This window comes from Crocuta crocuta, unplaced genomic scaffold (genome assembly GCF_008692635.1).
Source record: "Crocuta crocuta isolate KB4526 unplaced genomic scaffold, BGI_CrCroc_1.0 scaffold165, whole genome shotgun sequence".
Classification (NCBI taxonomy): domain Eukaryota; kingdom Metazoa; phylum Chordata; class Mammalia; order Carnivora; family Hyaenidae; genus Crocuta; species Crocuta crocuta.
The window spans coordinates 999,414-1,025,046 of NW_027530502.1; the positions used below are offsets into that span (position 1 = coordinate 999,414).

General features: G+C 37.8%; 1 protein-coding gene across 2 annotated transcripts in view; it reads right to left on the bottom strand.

Moving 5' to 3' along the window:
• Positions 1-232: 232 nt before the first annotated feature.
• The window catches only part of ELAPOR2 (endosome-lysosome associated apoptosis and autophagy regulator family member 2), a 220,181-nt gene continuing 194,780 nt past the window's right edge, over positions 233-25,633 (bottom strand). For both annotated transcript variants that reach the window (XM_077766796.1, XM_077766797.1), the window contains exons 19-22: positions 17,500-17,626; positions 12,404-12,582; positions 11,203-11,368; positions 233-1,006 (exon numbers count right to left, since the gene is read on the bottom strand). In XM_077766796.1, the coding sequence (XP_077622922.1) occupies positions 947-1,006; positions 11,203-11,368; positions 12,404-12,582; positions 17,500-17,626 (532 nt within the window). In that variant the 3' untranslated portion in view covers positions 233-946. The remainder of the gene's footprint in view (positions 1,007-11,202; positions 11,369-12,403; positions 12,583-17,499; positions 17,627-25,633) is intronic.

Here is a 25,633-nt window from a genome sequence, read left to right on the forward strand (position 1 = left end):
CAAAAGTCACTGCCATTTTAAGTGAAACATGAAATTATCCCAATACCTTTGCACAGTTATCTATACTTATACACAAGCTATGCCACTTTCTTCTTCATGATTCTGCAAGTGATTTGATAAACAAGTTTTCTCACTCATTTAAAATTATACTTCAAACATTTCATAAATGTTTTTAAGCCATTTGATTTCTATGATAGTGTCAGTTTGCTTCTTTTCATGTAAAGTCTGTCTCTTGGCTTTTTTTTTTTTAATATCCATTCTTTCAAGCCCTTCTCACCAGGTCCAACAAGGTTGAAATTTCAAAGGCAAATAGAAGTGTAGAAAACCCAAACAAGTGTTTACATGTTTACTCTTCCTAAAAAGTTACTGCTTACTCAGACTTCTGAAATCAAGACCCTACCAAAAAAACGAAAAACTTATTGTCTTTCTTTGTTCATGAATTTTAATAGAAAAGATGTTTTAAGGTATGTCAGGAAAATAAATAATGGGAAAAAAAACTATACCTTAACTTTTTTTCAAATCTTCCCCAAACAAAGACATAAATGGGATCACAATGCATATGCTCACATCTGCCCTCCAAAGCATACTTTTTATGTAGAAGTTATAAAGAATAAAAGTTACCCATTAATTATATGGCATGCATCAGCAGTGCACTGGAGGGCTTAACCTTGGTTTCCAGTTATGTCTATTTACAGATAAATCTCTTCCTGAGTGGAGCTTCATCTTCAGTCGAGACCCAAACCATTTCCTTTCCTATTTTTGGCAAGATACTTGACCATGTGATAAGGCAATCAAACATTTCACCTCCTTCCCCTTTCAGTGGCATGGCCCTCCTCTGTGAGATCACCAATGTGCCAGAGGTGAGGACAGGATCTAAACTATGGTCCTGTAAAACTAGAGATCAGCTTTCTGTGTTCATTAGTCTGAAGGCTATGGCACTGTCTTGTCATATATTTGGGGATCTTGAGGATTTCAGTTGAACAGATTCAAAATGGTCTTCTTTTTCCTATGAAGAAAAAAACCAAAATCAACTCATTCAAATTCCAAACAGATTTTAGGATCTTATGGGTCCAGAAGGAAAGTTCTGGAAATCATTTTAAACCTACATACCTGCCAGTTGTAATTAGGATTTTATATTTAAACGAGAGTGGCAGATAAAAAACAGACAGCATATCTACCCTGAAGGATGCTTTTGATGTCCAGGAGAGAAGACAGACAAACCAAAATAGAAGCAAATACATGATTGCAATAGATACCAAAAGATGTAGCTATGATTTCTGTGAAGAAACCACTGAGACCCTTCCTAAGGGGATATCTGACCTAGGTGCCAAAATAGATGACCTTGACATATGAATTTTTTACAAGAGAACTGACATAAGCTATGTATTCTCAAGATAACATAGAATAAATACAATGGACAGAAGAAATAAATAAGGATGGCACAAATAAGGCTTAAGATCATTTGGGTTCACTGACATGTCTTAGAAAAATCTTTTGGGCATACACTTACTAAAGATATTAAAAACAAGTCATTAGGTAGTAAGTCAAAAAGTTAACTCAAATACATCATTGCTGGTTTTTGCTATGTATTATACTCAAACTGTAGCCTGTTAAAATAAGTGATTCTTAGGGCACCTTGGTGGCTCAGTTCGTTGAGCATTTGACTCTTGATCTCTGCTCAGGTCATGATCTCACTGTTCATGAGTTCAAGTCCCAAGTTGGGCTCTGTACTGATAGCACAGAGCCTGCTTGGGATTCTCTCTCCCTCTCTCTCTGCTCCTCTCACATTCATTCTCTCTCTCTCTCTCTCTCTCTCTCTCTCTCAAAATAATAAACTTTAAAAAAATAAGTGATTCTATAATGAGGAAAAAAAAAAGAATTAAGAGAAGAGATTTCTCCCAATGTCTCATTGCTCAAGTTAGAAAAAAAAAAAACTTTCTGAATTCTGCTGGAATGCAGTGGGGATATTATGCTTTCAAAGAGAATAAAGATAAGGGAACTAGGATTATTTTTAAAATAAAGGAAATAAGAGGTATACCAGTCCTAGGTGTAAACAGATTTGTGTCTGAAGTAGAGAAGTCAAATGACACAATAAAAGTGAGTAGACACTGGGTATCTGCAAGAATACCCATTTGAGTGAAGTCCAAGACTTAAGACAAGCTTTGGGGCTATGAGGAAAGGATTATAGGGAAAATGTCACCACATGAACACCAACATATCACTTTTCCCAGCCTGTGCTGAGATGACATGACCCTGGGAGGGCAGATTGCACATCTCTTCAGCACTCTCTCTGGCTCTGAAGAAGCTTGCCTGAAGCCTCCTGTTGACTGGACTTCATTTTATTGATTCAAATGTTTATTAAGCATCAATGCACTGCAGGAGTGAGAGCAGACCTCAGAGACACAAAATGTCTGTCCTCAAGGACCCTACAGTGCATGATGGGAAAGAGATTTATGGTGTCAGCAATAAACCTAAAAGGAAATCTTGAGGTTTTTATGGCCTTTCCTTGAGAAGATTTGATTCAATATGTTCCTGAGGGGGAATTAGGCAGAGGCCTGTGGGTGACCCTCAAGGTGATACTTGAAATAAAACATTGGAAAGACTTTATAGAATTGTGTTCGCTTCCTACACCTTTAGATGCTGTGTCCTCTGTATTTTCATGGAATTTTGCTCCTCCTGCTGAGATGGCAAGATATATGTGTCTGTATACATCTCTGTGTGTGTGCAGTTAGCACCACTAAGACTTACGGATGGCAGAACTGCATATTATTCATTTTTAATCCCAAAACATGACTCCAGGCCTACCACATGGTAGGCTGTCAACCAATCATTATGAAAATGTACTGAAATACCACATCTCAGAAGAAAAAACACTGGGCTGGAACTCAGGAGATGGAGCTTTGAAGTCCTACCTAACTCTCTCTTGGACAAATAAGGGAAACTCTCTAGATACCAGTTTACTCATGTATTAAATAAAGAAGCCATCCACATGATTTGTTTAAGTTCTAAATTCAAGAATTTACTCAAAAGTCAACTTCCAGAAGCTTCTCCTTACCTCATCACTACCCATCTGACTGCAATCTCTTCTCCTGTGTTCTCCACAAGACTCTTACTCAATGCTCTTGTTATACTGGATGATCGTTGTGTGGGTGGGTGTGTCTGTATGTGTATAATGTGCATGTGCCCTGCACTAATAAACTAGATAGTCTCTAACATATCACCAAAACCTGGCAGAGTGTCTAACAGACAACATTCCACAAATGATGGTGGAATGAACACATAAAAGAAAAAAATGGGGGGAAAAAATATCTGGAGATACATTTTTACAGTTGATGAGGAAATTCAAGAAAAAGTCAATCTATAAATAAAACCTAATAAGTCCAGTGTACTGGTAGTAAAATACCAAATAAGGTCTGGCCTTTAGGACATGAATAACAATATATAAGATAAAGCAAATCTTAAATGACACAGCAGTTAAGAAACTTACAAACATTTTTTACTCCCCAAAGCCATGCATTAAAAAATTTTTAAATAGGACACACAATTAAGATTTGTCCAATGATATTCATAGCAGTTTTATTCATAGCTAGATCCCGGAAATAGCACAAGTAGTCATCAAGAGGAGAATGGGTAAACAAATTTTGGCATATCCATCTAATAGAATACTACTCTTGAATAAAAATGAATCTACTACTGATTAAGAGAGAGTAGCTAAATCTCAAAAACATTTTTCTGAGTGAAACAAAATGTACACAAAATACTACACATGGTGTAACTACAATTATATGAAGTTCTAAAACAGACAAAATGAATCTACAGTTTAAAAAGGTTACTACAGTGATTTCCTCTTGGGGGATGAGGATAGGGACCAATTGCCTGCAAAATGACAGAAGTCGGCTTTCAGGAGTGAGGCTGACATCCTGTTTCTTGATAAGACTTGGGGTGACACAAGAATATGTGTATCATATGTATCATATAACACAACATGCATCAAATTGCATACTTTTTATGTGGGCATTTCACTCTATGTAAACACTTTCCTTAGAAAAAAAAAACTGGAAATACTGAATTCTCTCATCAATTATATGTATCCTGAAGTGTGTAGGCATGAAATGTATTGAATTCTGCAGCCTACTTTGACATGCATCAAAAAAAAAGATGTATTGATAAATGAATAGAGGGATAGAGATTTAGAAAGATAGGTAATAAATCACATGTAAAATTTAGGTCGTGGGTATATGACTATACCACTTCTTCCAGCTTTTCTATAACATTTTTTTCCATTTAAATTATTTTTAAATTATTCTGTCAATTAATATTGCTATTCAAAACAGGATTAGGTGTACTAAGCCTTCTCAGAGAGAAAGACTTTATCCTCTATCATGTTTCCTGTGATTATTCTCAGGTACATTTCAAGCTTTCAATTCTCTGGCCGTATAACAACAACAAAGGAGGTCCTGCAATATGAGGAAACCCTTAAAAGTTTACTAATACTTGTAATTCCCTCATTTTCTTTTGCATTCATCCTAGAGGTCACTTTGTCCTAAAAATCTTGCCTGGCATCTGAACACTTCCTCCATTAAAGACAATGCCCTTACTAATAGGGAATCACAAGTTCCAATCAGGCAAAAGAAGCCTAAGTAAACTGATGATGGGCCGTAATTTTCCATGAGTCTCCTATGTTTCTGAATGTTTTGGGAAGAATACATTAAATGTCCTTTATGGTACACAATCTTCTCAAATATGCTTATATTACAAAAAGCCTTGGATAACACAGGTAAAGTCTTCTTCTAGAACAAAAGGATAGTTTGTCTACAGCTCTACTACTGTCCCTCACTGTGGAACAAATGGCAGACATGCTTTCTGACTGTTATAAAACATTCAGGTTCCCCAAGCTAAGGGCTCTTCTTCTACAACATATCCCACTGTGTATCATCTAGTCCACTTCACTCTGTGGGAAGTGGGATTGAGGAAACAAAGGAAATGCTGTCATTTTGGCTACTGCTATTGCTGAGAGTAATAAACTTATTTTATCTCTCACCCAGGAGACTCCTGTCTTCAAAATGTCCATGAAAGTATGGCAGGCTCATGTGTTGGCTATAGGAAACATAATGCAATTTCAGAACCTTTATAGTCCTTCACTATTTTGCTGATGAAGATGGAAAATTGACATAAAGGTATATTTCTGGTTGACCAAATTGTATGATCAACAAGGCAATAAAATAGTTGTCCAAGTCAATGCTGAAAATGAAAAGGAACTGGGGAAGTAGTTGTCCTAGACTGAGATCTGGGAAGTGGTTCCAAGAGTTCAATGTACCTACGATGACCACTAAAAAAATAATAATAATGGAAACTACTTATGGGCAGAAACTAGGTGAATTTTTAGAATTATTGCTATTCTCTTTGGAGACAATGTGGCAGGAATCAATGATCATTAAGAATGCAACAGCTGGGCTATCCTAGGACAAAACATCTCTTGCACTCTATCATGCCAACTTTGTCAAAGATGACTGTAAAGTCTCAGAGATTTTGTAGTGAGTCCTGATTGCAATAACAAAACTTTGGCCTTCTCTGGGAGATTGCCCTGAGACTAATTCCCACAGGAAAACCTAGTGAGGCAACGACTAGCATTGAGGCTCTTCATGCTCCATATTGGGTTTACAATCCAGAAGTTCACTGGAGAATGAGAAACTGACCCACAGTAATCTTCGTAAGTTAGTATGATCAGCCCCACCCTGATAGGGAAAACTCCCTATCCTTTATTTTAAAACCAGGCTATAATTTAGATTAATAAAAATGTAGCAAGAAATAAGGTGGATTCCTTTTTAAAACAGGCTCCAAGGGGCACCCTGGGTGGCTCAGTTGGTTAAGTGTCCAACTTCAGATCAGGTCATGATCTCATGCTTCGTGGGTTCGAGCCCCACATCAAGCTCTGTGCTGACAGTTCAGAGCCTAGCCTGGAGCCTGCTTCAGATTCTGTCTCCCTCTCTCTGCCCTTTCCTGCTGTGCTCTCTCCAAAAAATAAATGAATAAACATTTAAAAAATGTTTTTAAAAGGCACCAATATGTGAGTCAAGCCTAAACCAACAAAAGGACATAGTACCCACAGCCTCAGACAGAAATCAATCTGCTAAGGAGTCCCAAAGCTGAAACAGATGATGTCAGGAATGATAACCTTGCCATTCAACATAGATTTTACATGGACTAAAATACTGGAAGTTTGGTTGAGCAACTTCTGTGCCACTTAAAAACAAAAGCATAAACCTTACTCTGTCTCCAGTAATTCCTGAGCTATTGCCAAGAGTCAATAAACTATTTGGTCTGCCACTTGGAAAACTATAGACTGACACATTAAAGTTACTCCTCTTTGGGATAAAAATTCCAGAAACAAATCTTAGCTGATCAGATCATCTGGGTCATTCATGAAGCTACTTCCATTAAGGACCCATTGTCTGAAAAGATCAAATTGAAATAAGCATGTGATAGAAATTGCACCGGACAGACTGCCAAAAATGCTGCTGCCCACCATGGCAATGAATCTGCCATCACACACTGGGCACAAAGGACTGTTTTTCAAAAGATGCAGAGGTTACCACAGCATGCAACACTTGGGATTCATGTCAAAAGCTGACCAGTTTTTCCATGACAAATTGATGGTGTCACGCCTCTGATCACCTTTCTTTGGGCTATCAGTAGTTCCTTACCACTTGGGATGCCTATTCAGGTTACGGTCTTCCTCGTCCAGTCTGATCTGTTGACTCCAGCCATACCAGTATGGCCCTTGAAAACAATCTGCTTAATATTTGTGGCTTTATGAATCATTTGCTGTCTAAAATGATGTCCTTTTTTTTTTTTTTTAATCACAAAAGCTACCTGAAAATGGGCTGAGAGTACAGGTGTTCAGTGGACCTTCAACACTTCATACTGTTGAAAAGTTATCACTGAGCATTAGAAGGGCCCTCTCAAAAATAAAATCAACAAGATTTCTGACTCTATCTCCCTCACCTTTTCCTAGTCCACACATTTAATAAGATCGTTCAGTTACTCAACATGGCTGTCCCCAGAAAGGGATTGTCTCCTCTTGGTTGTGTCACCAAGAGAACCAATTATCAGGAAGAAGGTTGAGGTTTCTATACTTATATAAGGTATAAGGTTATATACACTTCTATTAAAATCCAGGTTTCTGCCCTGACTACGCTTGGACATGATGTATTCGTTTTACTTGAAAGCATCCCCCAGGATGTCCAGTGGTAGCCCTGTCAGAAGGGAGTCTAGGAGATTCAAATATAATTCTAGTTTAGCCATATGTATTGTTTTACTGAATTGTCAATAATCCTAGACCAAAAGGACACTAATCACTTGGCTGACTATACAGCTCATCAAGACCTCCTAGCCCACATGGACAAAGGCAGAGGACACACTCGGTCTCCATTATAAGTTTTGTTTTTTTTTTTTTAATGCCTTTGTCCCTCTTGCACTTGAATGTTCTGGAGCATAGGTCTAGGTGCCAATAACAGGATAAGTAGAAATAAGGTGAAGTTTTAGCTAACATGGGAAAAATTGATTTTGTGGCAGTGGAAGAAGATCAACAATGTAGTATGATAATGAGGCACCTGAGAAGGAGATACTTTAGATCCAGAGAGGTATAAATGATGGAATGGTGTTAATGATCATTTGTTTTTCAGGGCCACTCTGTCACCTTTTATAAGGACAATGCATTAGTGTTCCTCTCTCAAACCTAGGAGTCTTTTTTTTTTTTTTAATATTTTTATTTATTTCTAGGAGAGAGAGAGAGAGAGAGACAGCGTGAGCAGGGGAGGGTCAGAGAGAGAGGGAGACAGACTCCGAAATAGGCTCCAGGCTCTGAGCTGGCAGTCAGCACAGAGCCCGACGCGGGGCTCGAACCCACGAACCGTGAGATCATGACCTAAGCAAAAGTCGGACGCTTAACCGACTAAGCCACCCAGGCGCCCCGACAAACCTAGGAGTCTTGGTCTACCATACCCACCAGATGCTCTAACGATAATCTGCCTTAAACTTACTGAGAAATCGATCAGAAGCAGCATAGGGAATGGCCCCAGCTTCTGTCCCCAAACATCAATACCTCCATTCGTATTGCCACTGCTCTGTCATTCTGTGAAGTGAACAACTACCACCTAGTTTGCAGCATAGACAGACAGGAAAAGTTGGAATGACTGCTCTCAAGCAGTCTCCTCAAAGATCGTGAAGAGACGTAATTATTTTAAGTGAATCGGGAACCTTAAAATTTACTAGCCAGCAAGGAGCATGCAGGTACCATCAGCCTGTGTTGCTTAACTAATATAAGGTCCCATTTGGTATCTCCAACAATTGTAAATACTATTTTCTTTCCAAAGGCACTATGTATACCTTAAGGACTGTACTTCTTGTGCAGAATCTAGGTATTAACTTCTCTCCTAAAAACATGGTGGCTTGATTTTGTACCCTAGGAGTGGTTGTAAGTGGTCATAATTCACTTATGTATGGAACTAGCCCCAATATATTATTAACACTTTGGCAACTGCAAGGATTTTAAAAATGAGACTATTTGTTGGTTATTTAGAGGTTTCCAAAGGGATAACTGAAGCTACTCACATTCACCCTAAAGCCAGTTATTCAATTAGAAAACATGGTATGAAATTTGTCTCTGACTTTAGCTGAAATAATGAATGACACTATCTCAGTCCCTGATGACATTCATGTCAACATCAACTCACTATTCAAACATTATTATGGATGATATAATTGGCCTAAACTCCACCCTTGAGGGCCAAGTCAAAGTCTGTACAGTCACTCATCTATTCTGTGGTATATGGATTGTCATCATTCTAGATAAAAAAAAAAAACCAGTAATCACTTGGTTGAATATACTGCTCACCAAGTTCCCCTTCCCTGGTCATGTAGACAAAAGTGGGAGATTTATTGGATCCTAAAAATTTTTGAAAATGTCAATGACTCTCTTCCACATGAATCTTATGAAGAAAAGATCTCAGTGCCAATGGAAAGGTCTCTGGCTGAGTGGAAACGTCAATACAGGGACTTAAAGAGAAAGCTGCCTGGCTTTCTAAGACGGACCCTCATGGTTTATGGGATTTAGTCAACTAGTTGGATCTGGGACCCTGGGTATGTTTGAAGTTAATAATGAAGGTTCATCTCATTTTGCTGTTTGGTGTTCTAACAGTAGTAGCTTTATTTAAGAGCTATTTCAGTAAAATGACCAGATTTAAATACAGCCTTGGTCAATCAGATTAAACAGAGTGGTTGACAGAGTGCTATATAAATGGGAAAACTGATCAGGTGGTATAGAAATGAGATTTGGAGGGACACCTGGGTGGCTCAGTTGGTTAAGCATATGACTTTGGCTCAGGTTATGATCTCATGGTTCATGAGTTCGAGCCCAGCGTTGGGCTCTGGGCTGACAGTTCAGAGCCTGGAGCCTGTTTCGTATTCTGTGTCTCCATCATTTTCTGCCCCTCCCCGACTCATGCATGCTCTCATTCACACTCACATTCTCTCTCCCTCTCTCAAAAATAAATAAACATTAAAAACGTTTTGAAGGAAAAAGGAAATGAGGTTTGAATATTTTGGGGAGACAATTCTCCATGGTTCTTTTGGATTTCTTTACATCTTATGAGCAAGACAGTGGTTTCATTTTATTCAAGATTATCTCTTTCAGGATCTTGGTATAGAAAGCAGCCTTGGAAGTTAAAGACACTGCATTTTTCCAGAGCAAATGGCAGGAAATAGTGTCTCCCTCTGGAGCAATGAACACAGATACTACCTGTCTAGAACAATAACAACTCTCTCTGGAGCAAAGGATAGGTATGCTAACTGCACATTCTAAAAGAGCCAAGTTCCCAAAACTTAGACTTCCTTTGCTGTAATGCAAGCCACTGAGTGTGCAAGTGACATCTGCTCCTATTCACATAGCACTGAGGAAAGTGGGATTTGGGGAACTGGTATAAATGCTGATATCCTAAACTAGTGGTTCTGCTGTGAGTGCTGAGCAGTCCTTTGTCTCTGACCAAGAGTCTCAGGTCTTCTAAACTGTCCATGAAACAGTGGCAGGCTTATTCATTTTCTTCCAAGTAGAGTAACATCTCACTTCTTGACACTAACGGCACATTTGTTATTCTATAGCAATAGCATCCTTCCTAAAGTACCACATTGAAAAAAAAAGTTAAATAATCATTAGTAGAAAGGGAATATGGCTTATTCATCTTATTTTTAAATGATACCTTGTAGTATATTTACATATTTAAATTAGGAAAGTAAAAGGAAATAGTGACTAAAACATTCTTAATAAGTGTCATCTTTTGTCACTTGTCCTTCCCGCTGAAAATTATTTGAGACACGTTTTCTTTCCTCTGTTTCATTCTATCTTCGGTGCTGAGTGGGTAAGCTGCTAACTTCTCATATTTTAGGTCAATGGTGAAGAATGTCAACAAAATGTGTTTACAAGCAATATGTAAGGCTTAATGATGTTAATCTGTTTGAACACCATAATAATTTCAAACCTGACAAGTGTGATGGCATCTGATAAAGTACCTTTAATAACTCAACAGCTTATATAACTTTTACCTTTTCTATGTGAAAAAGCTTTGTGACCCAATTTCCAAAAAAAGTATGAGTAAGATCTTGTATTAACCTAAAACTTTTAAGACTAGAAAAGAATACATTATCTTTGTGAAAATTCAAAACTTACAAAAATATACTATTTCAAAAACTAAAGAGTCCAATTAGTTTAAGAGTCCCACAAAGCAACCACTGTTAATAGCTTGATATGCAAAGACTAATGTAAGTGAGTATTTAATAACTGTGATAGTCGATGTGTTATTTCTACTTTACTTATCTTGGACTATTGACAGATATGTCAATCTTCATAGCTGTATAGTTGTACACTGTCCCATTACGTTGTATATGGAAATTCCTTATCTACTCCTTATTCATGGTGTGTGGTGCATAAGGTTGTTTCTGCTTTGTTAACCAGAAAGAAAAAACAACACTGCGGTGATTATTCTTATGTTTATATCCTTGTGTATTTCTAGGAATATTGCTGTTGGATAACTAACCGTGGAGAAAGAGCCAGAACAAAGGACAGTGTTGCATGAATGCTACTATTAGGTTAACAAGGCCCCTCATTAATAAATCCACAGAAATACCAGCTTACAATTCTGCTCTCACCTTTGTTGCCAAGGATTTGAGTTTTCCCAGTAGTGACTGTTTATTGGAATATACAACTTCTTCCTCATTATCTTCTCCTTCCATGATAGCACAACTGTCTGCAGCTGGGAGTTCACACTCTTTTGAGTTAGTTGTCATCACTAACTTGGAATATTTGTACTCCAGTCTAAGTAGTGATAAATAAAGTGGCCGATTAGTATAAATTAATACTTATTTTAGGTGGTCATACAACAGCTCATTAAATGAGCTTGTAGTATAGTTGCTATACTGCTGACAAATTTCCCTCGCCTGTAGCTAAAGCACTACATGTTCTCATTTACTTACCATCCATGCACAAATCTTTTCCAGGATTTCAGAGAATAATGAAAATAATGGCGGTACAGTTAACTTTATCAATTAACTTACATTGGTCAAATTGTTCAATTATGAATAACTTTTGAAAAACAGGGAGAAACCTGTTTTCAGAAAAGTCTGAATACATTTTCTTAATGTATAAATATTTGGAAGCTAACTCACTATATAATTTTCCAAATTTAGTTCATATTGATGAGAATACCATACACGTAAGTGATTTGGTCTTTATTGTTTCTCTATACAGCTCCTTCTTTTCTATTTACTACCTCAGATATTGTGCCTTGAGATATTACAATATAGACTTTTCACAGCCCCGCTGACATATAAACCTTTTTGGAAGAGTCTAATCTCCTAACAGCTCAATATACATTCAGGAAATAGACTCAATATTCAACTCTAGATTCTTGGAGTTTTAGAGTAACTAGAGGTCATATCTGCCTATAAACTTGGTCTATTTCCCTGCACTATCTTTCCATAAGAAACTGAAAAAGAAAACAGTGGAGTAAGAAGACACAATGTTGTCATGAAAAGAAAAATAGAGGCGAAGAGAGAAAACTTGACTTCTGATCTCAGCTCTGCTCCCATCTACCTGGATAAAACAGAGCCTCCATTGCTCTCTGTTTTATAACAGATAGGTCTAATTCAATAACCTCTAACATTCTTATTAATATCAGAATAATGAGCATTTACTTTTCTTTTCTTAAAGGCCTTTCCTATAACTCCTTCACTAGGAGAAATTTCTTGTCTCTCTGAAAAAAACTATTGGATGTAACCATACTTAGGTCTAAAATTTTCACCACAAGAGATCTTTCAGTTCTTACACGGTCACTCCAATGAGGTTACTTACTTCCGATTCTTCTTCCAGAAGTAGCAAGTTAGAGCCACCAGCAAAACTGCAGTGAAAGCTCCCACACCTGCTCCCACTTTCAGCCAGAAATCAACAGTTTCACAGGTGGACAACTTTTTCTCAGGCAAAGAAATTCCTTTAATGCACCACTTAGGTTCATTCCATACATATAAGGTTTCCTTTAGAAACACACATAGACAGACAGATGACATGTGAAATAAGATTCAGAAGGAGAAGGGTTCTGTTTTTTATTCATAGTAAGTACAGAGTATCATTCAGCACTCAGCTAACAGAAGCTCCAGAAAGAGAACAGAGACAGAGAATGAATAAGGAAATAATGAACAAAAATACAACAAAACCAGAGAAAAACATGGGTCACCAGATCAGAAGGCTCGGTACATGGTGAGGAGGTGGAATAAGAATGACTCTACTTAGACACACCATTTGGGCTTTTTTCCTCAAACTTCTTATGATCGTTGACTTCTTAGTCATCTTTTTAAATGACAACATAGGTCTAATACAGGTAACTGGAATCGCTTTCAACCACCTATGATATCTATCCAGTTCCTCCAACAAGCATCTCCCCTGGGAAGAGCAAACTCTGGATCCAGGACATGTAGGTGCACCAGGCCTGGCAGCCTTTGGTCACTGGTGTTGGGGCAGTTACACAGACTACACCCTTATTTCCCATGCATTATTCTGGTGCCCCTCCCACAGTAGGTCCTTATTCTTATCCTCCCAAAGGAGATGACTCACTGTTGTTAAGGCAATGTTTTTCAAACTGCAAGTTGCAATCAACTAGTGAAAAATAAAATCAATATACTAAATATCAACCAGGAATTTTTTTAATGAATAGATCAAATAACACTAACCAGAGCCAAAATTAGAGCACAGTGCATGCTTCCTTTTATATTTCAATGAATACAATGACCAGTAGCAATCTGCATGATGATTATATCCATTGACATTAAATGACATGGAACACTCAATGTTTTGACCACTGTGTCTGACTAAATATTCTGGTGTTTGATGGTCACTTGAACAACACCCTAACAGAAGGACAACACCATGATGTGTAATTTTATTGTACCTGGACATGGGAGAATCATATTTACTTCAAGGAAAAGTTTCATCCAAGTTACAGATAAAAATTCCCAGCATGCTTTTTAGAAAGAACATCAGTAATTGAAAATTTTTACTGTATGATAACTGAAACATTTTCATTAAGTTTAGTGTAAATAAACTACATTTAAAATAGGTCACATTTCATCCAGATGGCCAGCAAACACATAAAACGATGCTCAGCATCCCTCCTCATCAGGGAAATACAAATCAAAACCNATAATAATAAAAATAAAATAAAATAAACCCCCCCAAAAAAATAAAATAGGTCACATTATTTTTATAAGATGATGAGGTGAGAAATGAGGACATGTTCAAATTCAAATGCTGCATCTCTAAGTGTACATAATGACAATAAAAAGAAACATGTTAACTCTAGTCAGTCAATGATGACTTCATTTGAAGTGCATTCTAACAAAAAATTTTCCCAGTGAAAATGGTAAAGCTCTAATGTCCAGTGATAGTCTTATAGTCTTATAGCCAAAATGTTAAAATTTCAAATTAAAAGATCCTTGTAAACCCAGAATACTTTGCAATAAGCTCCCCAAATTGTTAAAGAAAAAAAAAGACCAAGCTACTGGCACAATTTCTCAGTCATCTGTAACTATGAATTAGATGCCTTGTCCCTTCATTCGGTCACCTCACTGGCAAAGGAGAAAATGGCTGACACTGCAGCTGAAGAATTTATTCTCCCAGCATGCTGGGATATTTTGCAAACAGGGTGAGATAAATTTAATGATAAATTTAAAAATATCCCTCTTAGTGATAACACAGTATCTCTTCAAATCTTTATTACTGCATGACATTTGGAAGTAAGGCTTACTACATACTGAGAAGCTGGTATAGATTTCTAAGATCCAATTTGATAAGAGCACTTTTCTCCTAAGTTGTGCGGCTCTCATAGTTTACAACAGCTCAACGTCGAAGACTTGCTGCAGTGTGTAAATGTAACTTCAAACACATCTGGATTAGATATATTTACAGAATTGGGAACATATGCTCTCAGTCAATACAGAGTAAAAAACTGTAAAGGATGGAGCAGGAAATGGGACAGAAACACAGTGCAGTTATTAAAAACTGAAATGATACCCACAGTTATTAAAAACTGAAATGCAATCACTGGGTTTTTTTTTTCTGTCATAAGGCTTTTGCCATCCAAAGAAATCCACCCTTGCTCATGAACACACTGTAGTTCCCACCTTATCTGCAGCTTCACTTTCTGGGGGTTCACTTAGGAAGCAGATGATCCTTCTGATGATCAGAACATCAATCATAGGCAAACGCTACATCATAATGCCTACGTCATTCACCTCACTTCATCTCCTCACCCAGGCATTTTATCATCTCACCTCATCACAAGGAGGGTGAGCACAGTGCAGTAAGGTATTTTGAGAAAGAGACCACATTCACTTAACTTTTATTACTGCAGATTGTTACCTCTTACTGTGCCTAATTTATAAATTAAATTTAATCATAGGCATGTGTGTACGTATAAGGAAAAACAAGGTTTATATAGTGTTCAGTGCCATCCATGGTTTCAAGCATTCACGGCGGGCGGGGTGGGCACTTACCCCTCATGGCGGAGGATGGCACTACCATAATGGGAAACAGGGAGAGCTGTCATTAGTATCATATAAAGCTCACTGAAGAGCAAGACTTTTTAAAATATTTTATTCAGAAGCTGGAAGTAAATACCCACTTCTAGGGCAGACCCACTTGTTTTACGGTCGCAATGGAATATGCTAAGTAAGGTGCATGAGCTTAAGAGTGGCATTTATATTTTTCTAATTGAAGCCCAAACTCCTTTGGCAAATACATTCAAAATTGATATCTAAGTGTAACAGAAAGGTATATTTAACTAATTTTGGTATTTCTCAAGTTAAATTTGGAATTTGGGGAGGGAAATCATATATTTATTTCAGTGTGACGAACACATGAAAGTGTTCCAAAAGATTATTTCAGGACAAAAATATCAAAAAAGAATAACCTTGCAACTATCTGTTCCTAACATTCTTATAGCATGCGGAGCAGAAGTTTTTCTTTCAATAAGGAGAGTTTGAATGAAATTAGAGAAACTGTTGCAACCTCATGGTCTTAAACTTCTAATCATTACTTTTCAGAAGAGAAATGTTGAATATTAAAGAATAGTTAGAAAAAAGGTCATCCAACTGTTCAAAGCCCTGGAGTTGAACTTGGTGGCCAAAGAAGGAAAGGCATTTGTTTTTTATTTATTCTTTAAAAATGAAGTGTATCATCATTTTGGAGGAACGGTAAAGAAGAATTTCCACTGTGAGACATCAAAAGTGTATCATCATTATTATGAAGACTAAAAAGAAACCATTTTTTTGTAAGCCAAGAACTTTCATTCTTGACCCACTTAAAAACGTTCAAAGAAACTGGCTTAACACTGTCCTAGATGTGTGAGCAGCACAGCATCTGTGTGCTCAGACTGTAACCAGCTATCCAGAGGTAAGCACCCTTGATGAATTAAATAAAACATTCCTAATTTTTGTTTTAGTGTCCATTTGGGAACTTTTCCTGTTCTGTATTGAATTATTTAATGAAAACACATTTTAGATTAAGTTTATGCTTAGACTTTATCATAAAATATGAAAATAAGTACTGTTCCATGAAATTTCATTTCACTTTTAGGCATCCTGCTAAGGGCCTGAGTTGGTGTTTGTGTATGACGTTTGCTGTACAATGTATTTCTTACTGCAGGTTCACTGCCTGAATTAAGGTTTGAAAACTCCCTAGAGGTGACCACTAGTGCTGCTAATACTCTGAGTGTGGGAGATCAGGTAGACCATTCTGATTTCCTTTTGCACTCCTGCCCTCCAACCCGTCAGTGACACGCTCCTCCAGGCGTTTCTGGACCATACAGCACTCACTCCCGATCCCCTCACGCAGTGAGCACTCCAGCATGTCCCCCACTCCAGGTGACCTGAGCAACAGTCCTAGCCCATCTGCATTCCAGGTTTTTCAGAGATCCCATTAGAATCTGATTCTCGGATGCCAATTCCCCAGTAAGGTTACCACCACTAGCAGTGATTATCATTTGTGTGTTTTTTATTGTCAGTTCAATGGACTTCAGAGAAGGGGTAAGTCATCTCGAGGGAGGAAAAGCTTGTGTTTTTCATATGATATTACTCAAAGCTAGTGCAGGGAAATAAGCAGGCTCAAACACCTCTAGTAGAAGTGCAAAATGATACAATGAGAGGATGTTAGTAATATGCATCAAGAATCTTAAAAATGTCCATCCCCTTAGATCCAATTAATCTCTTTCTTGTAATAAAGTCTAAGGAAAAATCAAATGTCCAACAAGGGTATTCATTACAGAGTTATTTACAAAAAGACGGTTTTCAATTTTTTTCTCAAATATCCAACAGGGCTTTTTATTAACTCCCAAATTTTATCTATAATAGAATATTTGTCAGTCACTAAAAATAGTGTTTTCAAAAAATTTAATGACAAGAGAAATACACTAAATGTAAAAAGGAAATAAAAATATAGAGGAAAATTCCAACTTTAGTTTAAAAAAGAAATAAGCAAAGAAATGATTGCAGAGAAATCACAGAGTAGAATCTTGATTGTATGATATGTGTACATGTTTTACTCTTTAGATAAGCTTCTTATAGTGAATCAATTATACTATCCCTGTCTCCATTATACCTATAACTGCATTATATAAATCACATCTTGGTTTAATGATATCTTTATAATCCAGATAAACATCCATAGCCTACAACTCCCTTGAACAATTTATTTTTCCTGACGCCACTGCATACCATCAGCTACCCTGGCATGTGGGAATTTACCTACTAAATTTGATTTTAAACGCATATTAATGTAACATTAAGTTAACCACAAGCTTTAGCCACGGTTCTGAACCTGAGTTTCTATGATCTACGTGATGTCAGACTAATCTATTTTTCTTCAATCACATAGCTCTGTTTGACAGATTTGACACTTACCTGAAATCCTCTCTTACAGGCTCCCTCAATCTCATGGAAGTCATGCTCTGTGCACAGAGGGCAAGCTTCCGCACTCTCCCACAGAAAATAGAATGTGCACCCATCACAGGTGCCTGCTGGGCACTTGCTGAAATAAAAAAATGAAATGACAGCTCTCATAACACATTCAACCAAGTCCAATTAACATTTGAGTGCCTACTGAATAGTGGAAAGCAATGTGTGGGTGTAAAACCGCAACGTCACACCTACTAGGATAGCTATAATCAAAAAGATAGTAACGAGTTGCAAGAAAGTTAAGACATTAGAACCTTCATACACTGCTAATGGGACTGTAAAGAGGGACAAGTGCTTTGTAATAAGGCGACAGTTCCCCAGACCATTACAAAGAGTTACCCCATGACCCAGTAATTATACTTCTACATAAAAATCCCAGAGAAATAAAAACAGATATCCACACAAAAACGTGTATGTGAATGTTCACAGCAGCATTACTCTAAACAGCCCAGAGGTAGAAACAACTCAAATGTCCTTCAGCAGATGAAGATACCACAAATGTGATATAACCCTTCTATGGACTATTACTAGGCCATAAAAAGGAACGCAGAACTGATATACACACTAACTTGGATGAACCTCAAAAATATACTAAGTAAAAGAAGCCAATCAAAAAGTCTATATATTTGGGGCACTTGAGTGGGTCAGTTTAGTGTCTGACTCCTAATTTCGGCTCAGGTCATGATCTCATGGTTCATTAGTTCAAGCCTTTCATAGAGCCCTGCATCAAGCTCCCTGATGATAGTGTGGAGCCTGCTTAAGATTCTCTCTCTCTCTCTCTCTCTCTCTCTCTCTCTCTCTCCCTCCCTCCCTCTCCCTCTCCCTCTTTCTGTCCCTCTCCTGCTTGCTCTCTCCTCAAAATAAATAAGCTTTAAAAAAAATCTATGTATTAAATGATGTTATTTTTATGAAAGTCCAAAGTAAGAAAATCCATAGAAACACTAAGTTAGTGGTAAGCTTGGACTCTGGGAGGGAGCTATGGTAAAGAGAAGCAATACCTAAAGGGTATAGGTCTTTTTAAGGTGATGAAAGAGCTCTAAAAATGACTGTAGTGATGCTTCCATATATCTATGAATATACTAATAACCACTGGCTTGTCTGTTTTAAATGGGCAAACTGTGTGGCATAAGAATTTTGTCTCTATAAAGCTATTTTTTTTTAAATTTAAAGACAGAGATAATGACAAAAAAAGCTGTAGGAAGACTTCTGGGTGGAAGGCATGTGTAAGACAAGCCTAGAATATGGAGTAAGAGTTAGCCAGAAGAGAAAGGAAGAAAGTAAAGGAATACCTGCCAGAGGGATGAAATGGTAAACGAATTAGAAGGGAATTGAAAGCTGGTCATGATCACAACAGCTTCAGGAGCAAGCAGTGAGTGGGCGCTGGGCATACAGGTGAGAACTAGGTGGCAGATGGAGATGCCATTTCTTTTTGAAGTAATGTATTTAGGCAAAGGTTTCAGGGAACAGAATGATGAACAAGACCATGGTCTCAACAGTGTGGTGGGACGGAGGGGTGGGGAAGCAGGCGGGACATGAAAACAAAATTGCTTGCAGTGAAAAGACAAACAAAACAACTGTCAGGTCAACACACAGCCGAGGGATGGAAATGACTGTGCAGTCCAGGCTTGCCTCAGCCTGATAATGACTTCTTTCAGGAGGTAGTTACCGTCACTACCCAGTGAGGACAGAGGGGCCGTAGACACAGGTGCGGGATCGCACCAGGCAGGGCCAGAATGGAGACCTTTCAAAACCCTGCTTTCTGGTGGGTGGGTCCATTATGTCAACTTGCCTCTTTCCTTTTAGGGACAGATGAACACAGCATGGATAAAAATTAAATTTCTCCTACTGTGTAGATAATCCTTAGTGACTGGAGCAAGAAGTTATTTGGAAAGGTTCTGGTGGGAATGGCTGTTTTCTTCATGAATTCATTAAAATGAGAAGAATATTATTCCCTTCATTTGTCTACTATACCTCCCTTATATTAAGTGTGTAAATTCAGGGAAGTATCCTGAAAACCTCCTTTAGACCTTAGCTGCTGCTGAGTACAGGTGTCCTGAAACATCGAGGGCAAAGATAGACACACAATCATAGGGAAAACCCCAAAATACCCCCATTTAAGTTTTAACTTCCTATGCCTTTCTGATGATATGCAGTCCAAAACTATAATTTTTTGTCTACCAGCCAAGTAAAATTTCATACCCTCGGTATATATTGTCAGGGTACCCTACAATATGAACACTGACACGGAAGTCTACAATGCCTAAAAAACTGACTACATTTTTAGAGGCCTGTTCTTCCAAATGCTTGTGTGCTGTAGCCCAAGTAAACATGGGTGAGGTGTAAATAAAAGCACAGTTCTATGTAATGTGCTTCAGAAACAGAGGCCTGGTACTATGAGAGCTAAGAACAGTGACAAATGGGGACTCTTTGGAAAAATGGCTTGACTCTACTTGCCTTGATTTGTTTGTAAAAGGGAGTAAAGTATATTCAGACCAAGAAACATAAAGAGATTTAAGAAAAAGGGTAAGGACAAAAGTTGAAAATCATGCCACTTAAAAAATGATCCCTACTTCCCATCAGTAAAACGAACTCAAAATTGTACTTCTGAAAAAAACTGAGTAACCAATTAGAAATGTTTTTCAAGAACACAATGATTATTTGCATAACAATGAATTGAAACTTTAAAGGTAATTAACTTTTTGATCACTTAGCAAAAATTACCGATACACGTTCCCGCTCAATTCTCTCCTTCCCAAATTATTATGTTTTATCTTTTCAACACAGGGACATTTTTAAGGATGGTGAGGGCTGTTTATCTTGGGAAAATAAAAGAGTAAGTCTGGTAACATTTGAGAAAAAAACTGAATAAAAAAAGAAAAAGGCGAAAATTAATGAAAGTTGCAAAAAGCTCCAGAGGGAAAACTTGGGTTACAGTTGTGGCTGGACTTGCAAGTGATTTTGTGTTTTTCCACAAGTGATTCAGCCCCTCCCCATGCTGTTTCATATCTGTAATTTATCAGAAATGAAATGTCTGTTTCACTGCCTTTATCGGGTGGTTATAAAGGACAAAATGAGAGAACAATTTGGGAAAGTTTAAAGTACTGCAAAATATAAAAGATTCTTAACAATTCACATCACTTTCTATAGAACTGGGAGAAGTACAGAATTGGGGGAAAAAATCAAGACATTGATATAACTCATAAAGCTGCCATTAGCTGTCAAAATATGGCAATGATTCAGTGCCTTTCCCCAGCAGACTTCACTTTTTAAAATATACTCTTAGGTTAAAAGCAGTTTAGTTTAGAATCAATTCTTCAATTCTTTTAACCCAACAAATCATTGACAATGCAGAACATCCAAATTTGATTCTTTGTTATAAACGTTAAGTTTCACAGTTTGAAGCAGGCATTCCCTGTTAGAAGACAAAGATGTAGGAAGCAGTACTAATTTCAATAGTTCTTTTATATAAAATGAAATTAGAAAAAAAAAGACGCAAGAGAAAAAAACAAAAAAAAATATTTTCTTCTACTAAGAACAAAAAGCAAGAGTAAGATAGACAAACACTTTATTGCCAAGGGTGTGAAACTTTTTTCCCTCTGATGACCTGTGTCACCACCATCTCCACCCCTTCCCCCCTGGCTTTTTAAAGGTCTCACTAATTGTGCTTCTTTTATAATTTTTGATCCACAAGATCACCATAGAAACCAGCGAGCAGATGTCTAAAAAGCCAGTACGTAGTCACAGGAAGTTGGGGTGCACAAAGCTAGAGCTCCATAAGATGACCGAGGGCCATGAATTCTAGGTACAGAAACCACCACTGACTCAAAGGACAACCAGATGCACCCTAATTTGGTTTTACTGTTCAATGAGGAAGACTTTCCAGTTTCCTTATTTTGCTTCTGGGACTGCCTTACCAATACAGACAGCACTGGCCATGTTTAAGAATCCAGATGAATCTTTTTTTAAGTAAGTGATATCTTGGATTCTAAAACTGGATACATTTTCTGGGGGGGAAAGTGGACTGAGTTATGAGTTATCAGGGTCCTCTAAATGAATCATCTTACCTAAAGCAGGGTCTACTTGGTTCATACTACTAATTCATGGACAATAATCCTACTTTCTTATGAACTATTACAACCCAATACTCAACCTATTGCTAATTATTTCGACAGCTGATAAGGCAGTGTAAACTTCTGTAGGTTTTGCCTACACTTTATTCAAATTCCAAAGTTAAAATAAAGTCATGTAGGCTGTCAGTATGCTTCTATCCCTTCTGGAGTGGGTCTCAGGAGATGGGGGGAAAGGCCATCGCCTTATATGCCCAGAACTTTTCTCATTTGGTGTCAGAGCACTACTGTTAATCAGCCACTTTCATATGAGGCTTTCTGGGTTTCATGGGGTTCCCCAATCTTGGAGTTCACAGACTGGCATCCTCTGGCATTGGTGATACTCGCTGCCAGTAATCCCTTTGTCTTTGACTTCTGAGAAAGCTCAACCTTTCTCTGCTGAGAATGAATGTCAGTGGGCAGAAAGCCTTCTTGTGTGGGGTCCATAAAATAGCTTTTGATCTTGCTCCAATATTGTTTGCCCTGAGGCTGAAGAGTATAAATCACTTATGACTGAGTTTGAACGTAAGATATTTTTTTTGACCCATACCTCTTAGATCCAGGGATATAAAATTCTACCAGTCTCTTGCAAAAACCTCCCTTTTTACAGATTCTCCCCTGGGTTAATTACCAAAAGCCAGAATCTGACCAAGATATGTACAAACTACATGAGCTGACACTCCCCAGTCCCTTTTACCCTCAGGCTCTACAAAGTCTGTCAAAGTTTTGTCATCCTTATTTCAAAATGAATCCTTAAACGTTATGACTGTTTTGTGATATTTTTATGTGACATCTTAAGATTACTCATTAGTGTTTAATCATATAATTTTTAACAATTCTGCATTAGAATTTTTCCATTTCTTAATAATAATGGGTTTTTACTTGTGTTTATAGTGCTTTTATATTCCTCCTCATTTCCAATTGTTCTAAGAACATATTTGGTTTTAAAATTTTAAATTCTATTATCTTTTAAATCTAACTTGTACAGATTTAGGTATCTATTATCTGACCGTAACTAGTTCAGAGGAAAAAGAAAACAAAGAACTCCTTTAACCAATTATTCTCTGGCTCTTACCAACTTAAAATGGATAGACATTTTAGATTCAACAGACCTCCCCCAAAAGCCAAAGAAGATACTATACTAGTGTCTTATAGATCCAAAGATTTTGACAGAGAAACTCTAAATCAGAGCCTGTGGAATAAAGCCTTAGCATGTTCAACCTCTGAATGCCTTCAGGACAGATCTCTGAAGCATCCTATTTGTGAGATACAATATTCTCAGAGGCTATGCTTTTTTTTTTTTTTTTAATGGGCAGCAGCCCCTCTCCACTTGGGCCTAAGCCACCCACTAGCTTGACTCCATCTCTGAGGCTGAGGCTACACTTAATAATGAAAATGAACCTGGAATTTGAAGGAGGTTTCAGCAAAACAGTTTTAGACAGATTTATAAATGACCTAAGCAGTTAAATATACTTATAAGTTGAGAGAAAGAGAAAGAGAGAGCATGATGTTTTCCTCTAACTCATACCATTACTAAAGATGATCTTGTTGGAGAGAGGATGACTCATTTTAAACAAGGCACCAGTAACCTGCAGATCAAATGAGTTTTCCCCTGGATAAATGTGATATTTGCCTCTCTGCCTAGTGTGTTTCTTTGCAAATCTCTACCTGTGAAGAACTGGAGGGGAAAAAAAAGGGGGGGCAAGATGAAAATATGATGGTAAGCAAAGAATGAGACACAGTCAGGACAACATTCCATCGGACTGTGCCAACACAGTTATACAACCTGGGTCCTCAGTGTTTCCTACTGTGTGAAGAGAACGGGTCTGAGTGAGAGACCTCTAGGGTGCTATGACATCTCCATTATCAGAGTAAAAATGATTCCTTTTATCCATTTTCTAATAATGCTTTTTCAAAGCCTTTCCATTAACAGAAATTTCTCACATATTTGAAAGAACACCCCCAGATACAATGGTTGGGTCTAAAGTTTTCCTAAGTGAAAGGAGAACTTCCAGTTTTTCCAACCACCTCAATCATGACTGGAGGTTGGCAAGGTTTCTTAGGTAGAGGCTGGAGGGGGATCTATTTAGGGATATCAGCAGTCTATTTTGTTACAAATTCGTTTGCTGGCCAAGATACAAACTGCACCAGATAATCCCAAAAGTCCAGTCTGGCTCTCAGACTGCATCTGCCACAGACATCAGGCTGCTAAGTTTTTATCTAAAATGTCTCACACCTTCCAGACACTTCGTAGAATTAGAAACCAACTGCATTTGCCAGGCCAAACAGACAGGTTGTAGTTTTCCAATTGCAGATTTGTAGGCAGCCCTGATGATTTGCCGTTCCCTCTAAATTTCAGATGAGATACATAGAGAACACACACTGCCCATTTTTCTCCTGCCCCATTGACTCTCTGTTAAGACATTCTCATTTTCCCAGGTCACTAAGATGCAGAGCCCCAACCAACATCACTACTACTAAAGTCTCCTTTCTCTGGTTTACCAAGATTCTTGGCCAAGAGAGGAGAAATCCCAGGGGTGGCATCCCTTCCAAATTGTGAAAGTCTGCTTCCTGAGATTTTTGGGTCACAGCATATGAGATTTTTTCAAGGCAAGTGCCTGGTTAGCACCTTGTCTCTCTTCTGAAGATCTTAAAGCTCCCCCAATAAAACTGCAGAGTAAATCCTCTTCAAAAGTAGCCTAAGAAACTGGGCTCTGTTAGCATTTCCTTACTCTTAGTAGGAAATCTTTATTCAGCCCCACAGTTAAAAAAAATTTCTATTTATTTCGGGATAAGCTGCTGTTTCTCGTGTTCTGATCCCAGAGCTCCCCCTTGTGCCCTAATGGGAAACTGATTCAAGAAAGAACTAAAAGTTAACACACTTAGGTTGTGGGGTTCAAGCAGTTTCCTAGAGCAGTGGTCCTCAAACCTCAATGTGCATGATAATTATATCAAGTTTTTATCAGATATGGGTGAAGGATTACCCTTTATAGTAATATATTTTAAATGAGCTTTTCAGAAAACTAAAACGCAGAACAAAGTTTGAGAATTTGTCTCAGTGTGTTAAGATTAGTAATTCCTAAATTTTAATATGCTTAGGAATTGTGTTGCAGATTTTCTTTTAGGATTTTGTTTTTAAGTAATCTCTACACCCAATGTGGGGCTCAAACCCCAAACCCCAAGATCAAGAGTTGCATGCTCCTCTGACTGAGCCAGTCAGGCACTCCTAAACTATCCTGTGTTTAAAAAATATATATTTCTATGCTCAATACTCAAGAGATTCTTTGTTTTTGGAAAGATCCAGAAATTGATTTTTAAAAGAGACCCCAAGGTAATCTGCCACAAGTGATCTTGAGAAACCCTGGCAAAGACAGTTATGTTCCTGATGTAGAATAAACTACTACAGGTCAAAGGAAAAACTTATTTTTCTTCTCCTCACAAGGGAAAAAATCAGTTTCTAAATGCCATCATTTACCATCAGGAAACTATTTTTTTTTATTACCTTTAAACATCAGAACCCACCTAGGGAGAGTTAGAGTGATATATTTTCTCAAGGACAGATCTAATCTTTGGTAATATTATCTGCTTGGGGAGACGCCTAGATGCGGCTTTGGAAGCCATCCAGGTAGACTCTGAGAGGCTAGACTCTGAGAGGTTTGTTGATAACTTCACGAAAGGACATTATAAGTGCTACCATAAAGAGAACAAGCATCTGAACTCAAAACTCTATGGTGAGGTATCAGGCAATAATTAAAGAAACTCTAAACACACCTTCTCATCAACAAAGGGTGGTGTGCTGCCTGGACTCTAGCTTGGATGCAGGCATAGGAATCCTCTGCCAAATGATGCCCTTGAGCATCAGGCTCCCTCTGTCTCTTTCACTGATGTCTAGTAACTTTCATTATGTTCTCCTCTCATCATATACCTCTCTCACCTTTTAAAGGTGAAAAGAAAAATTAATTCCTAGATCTATG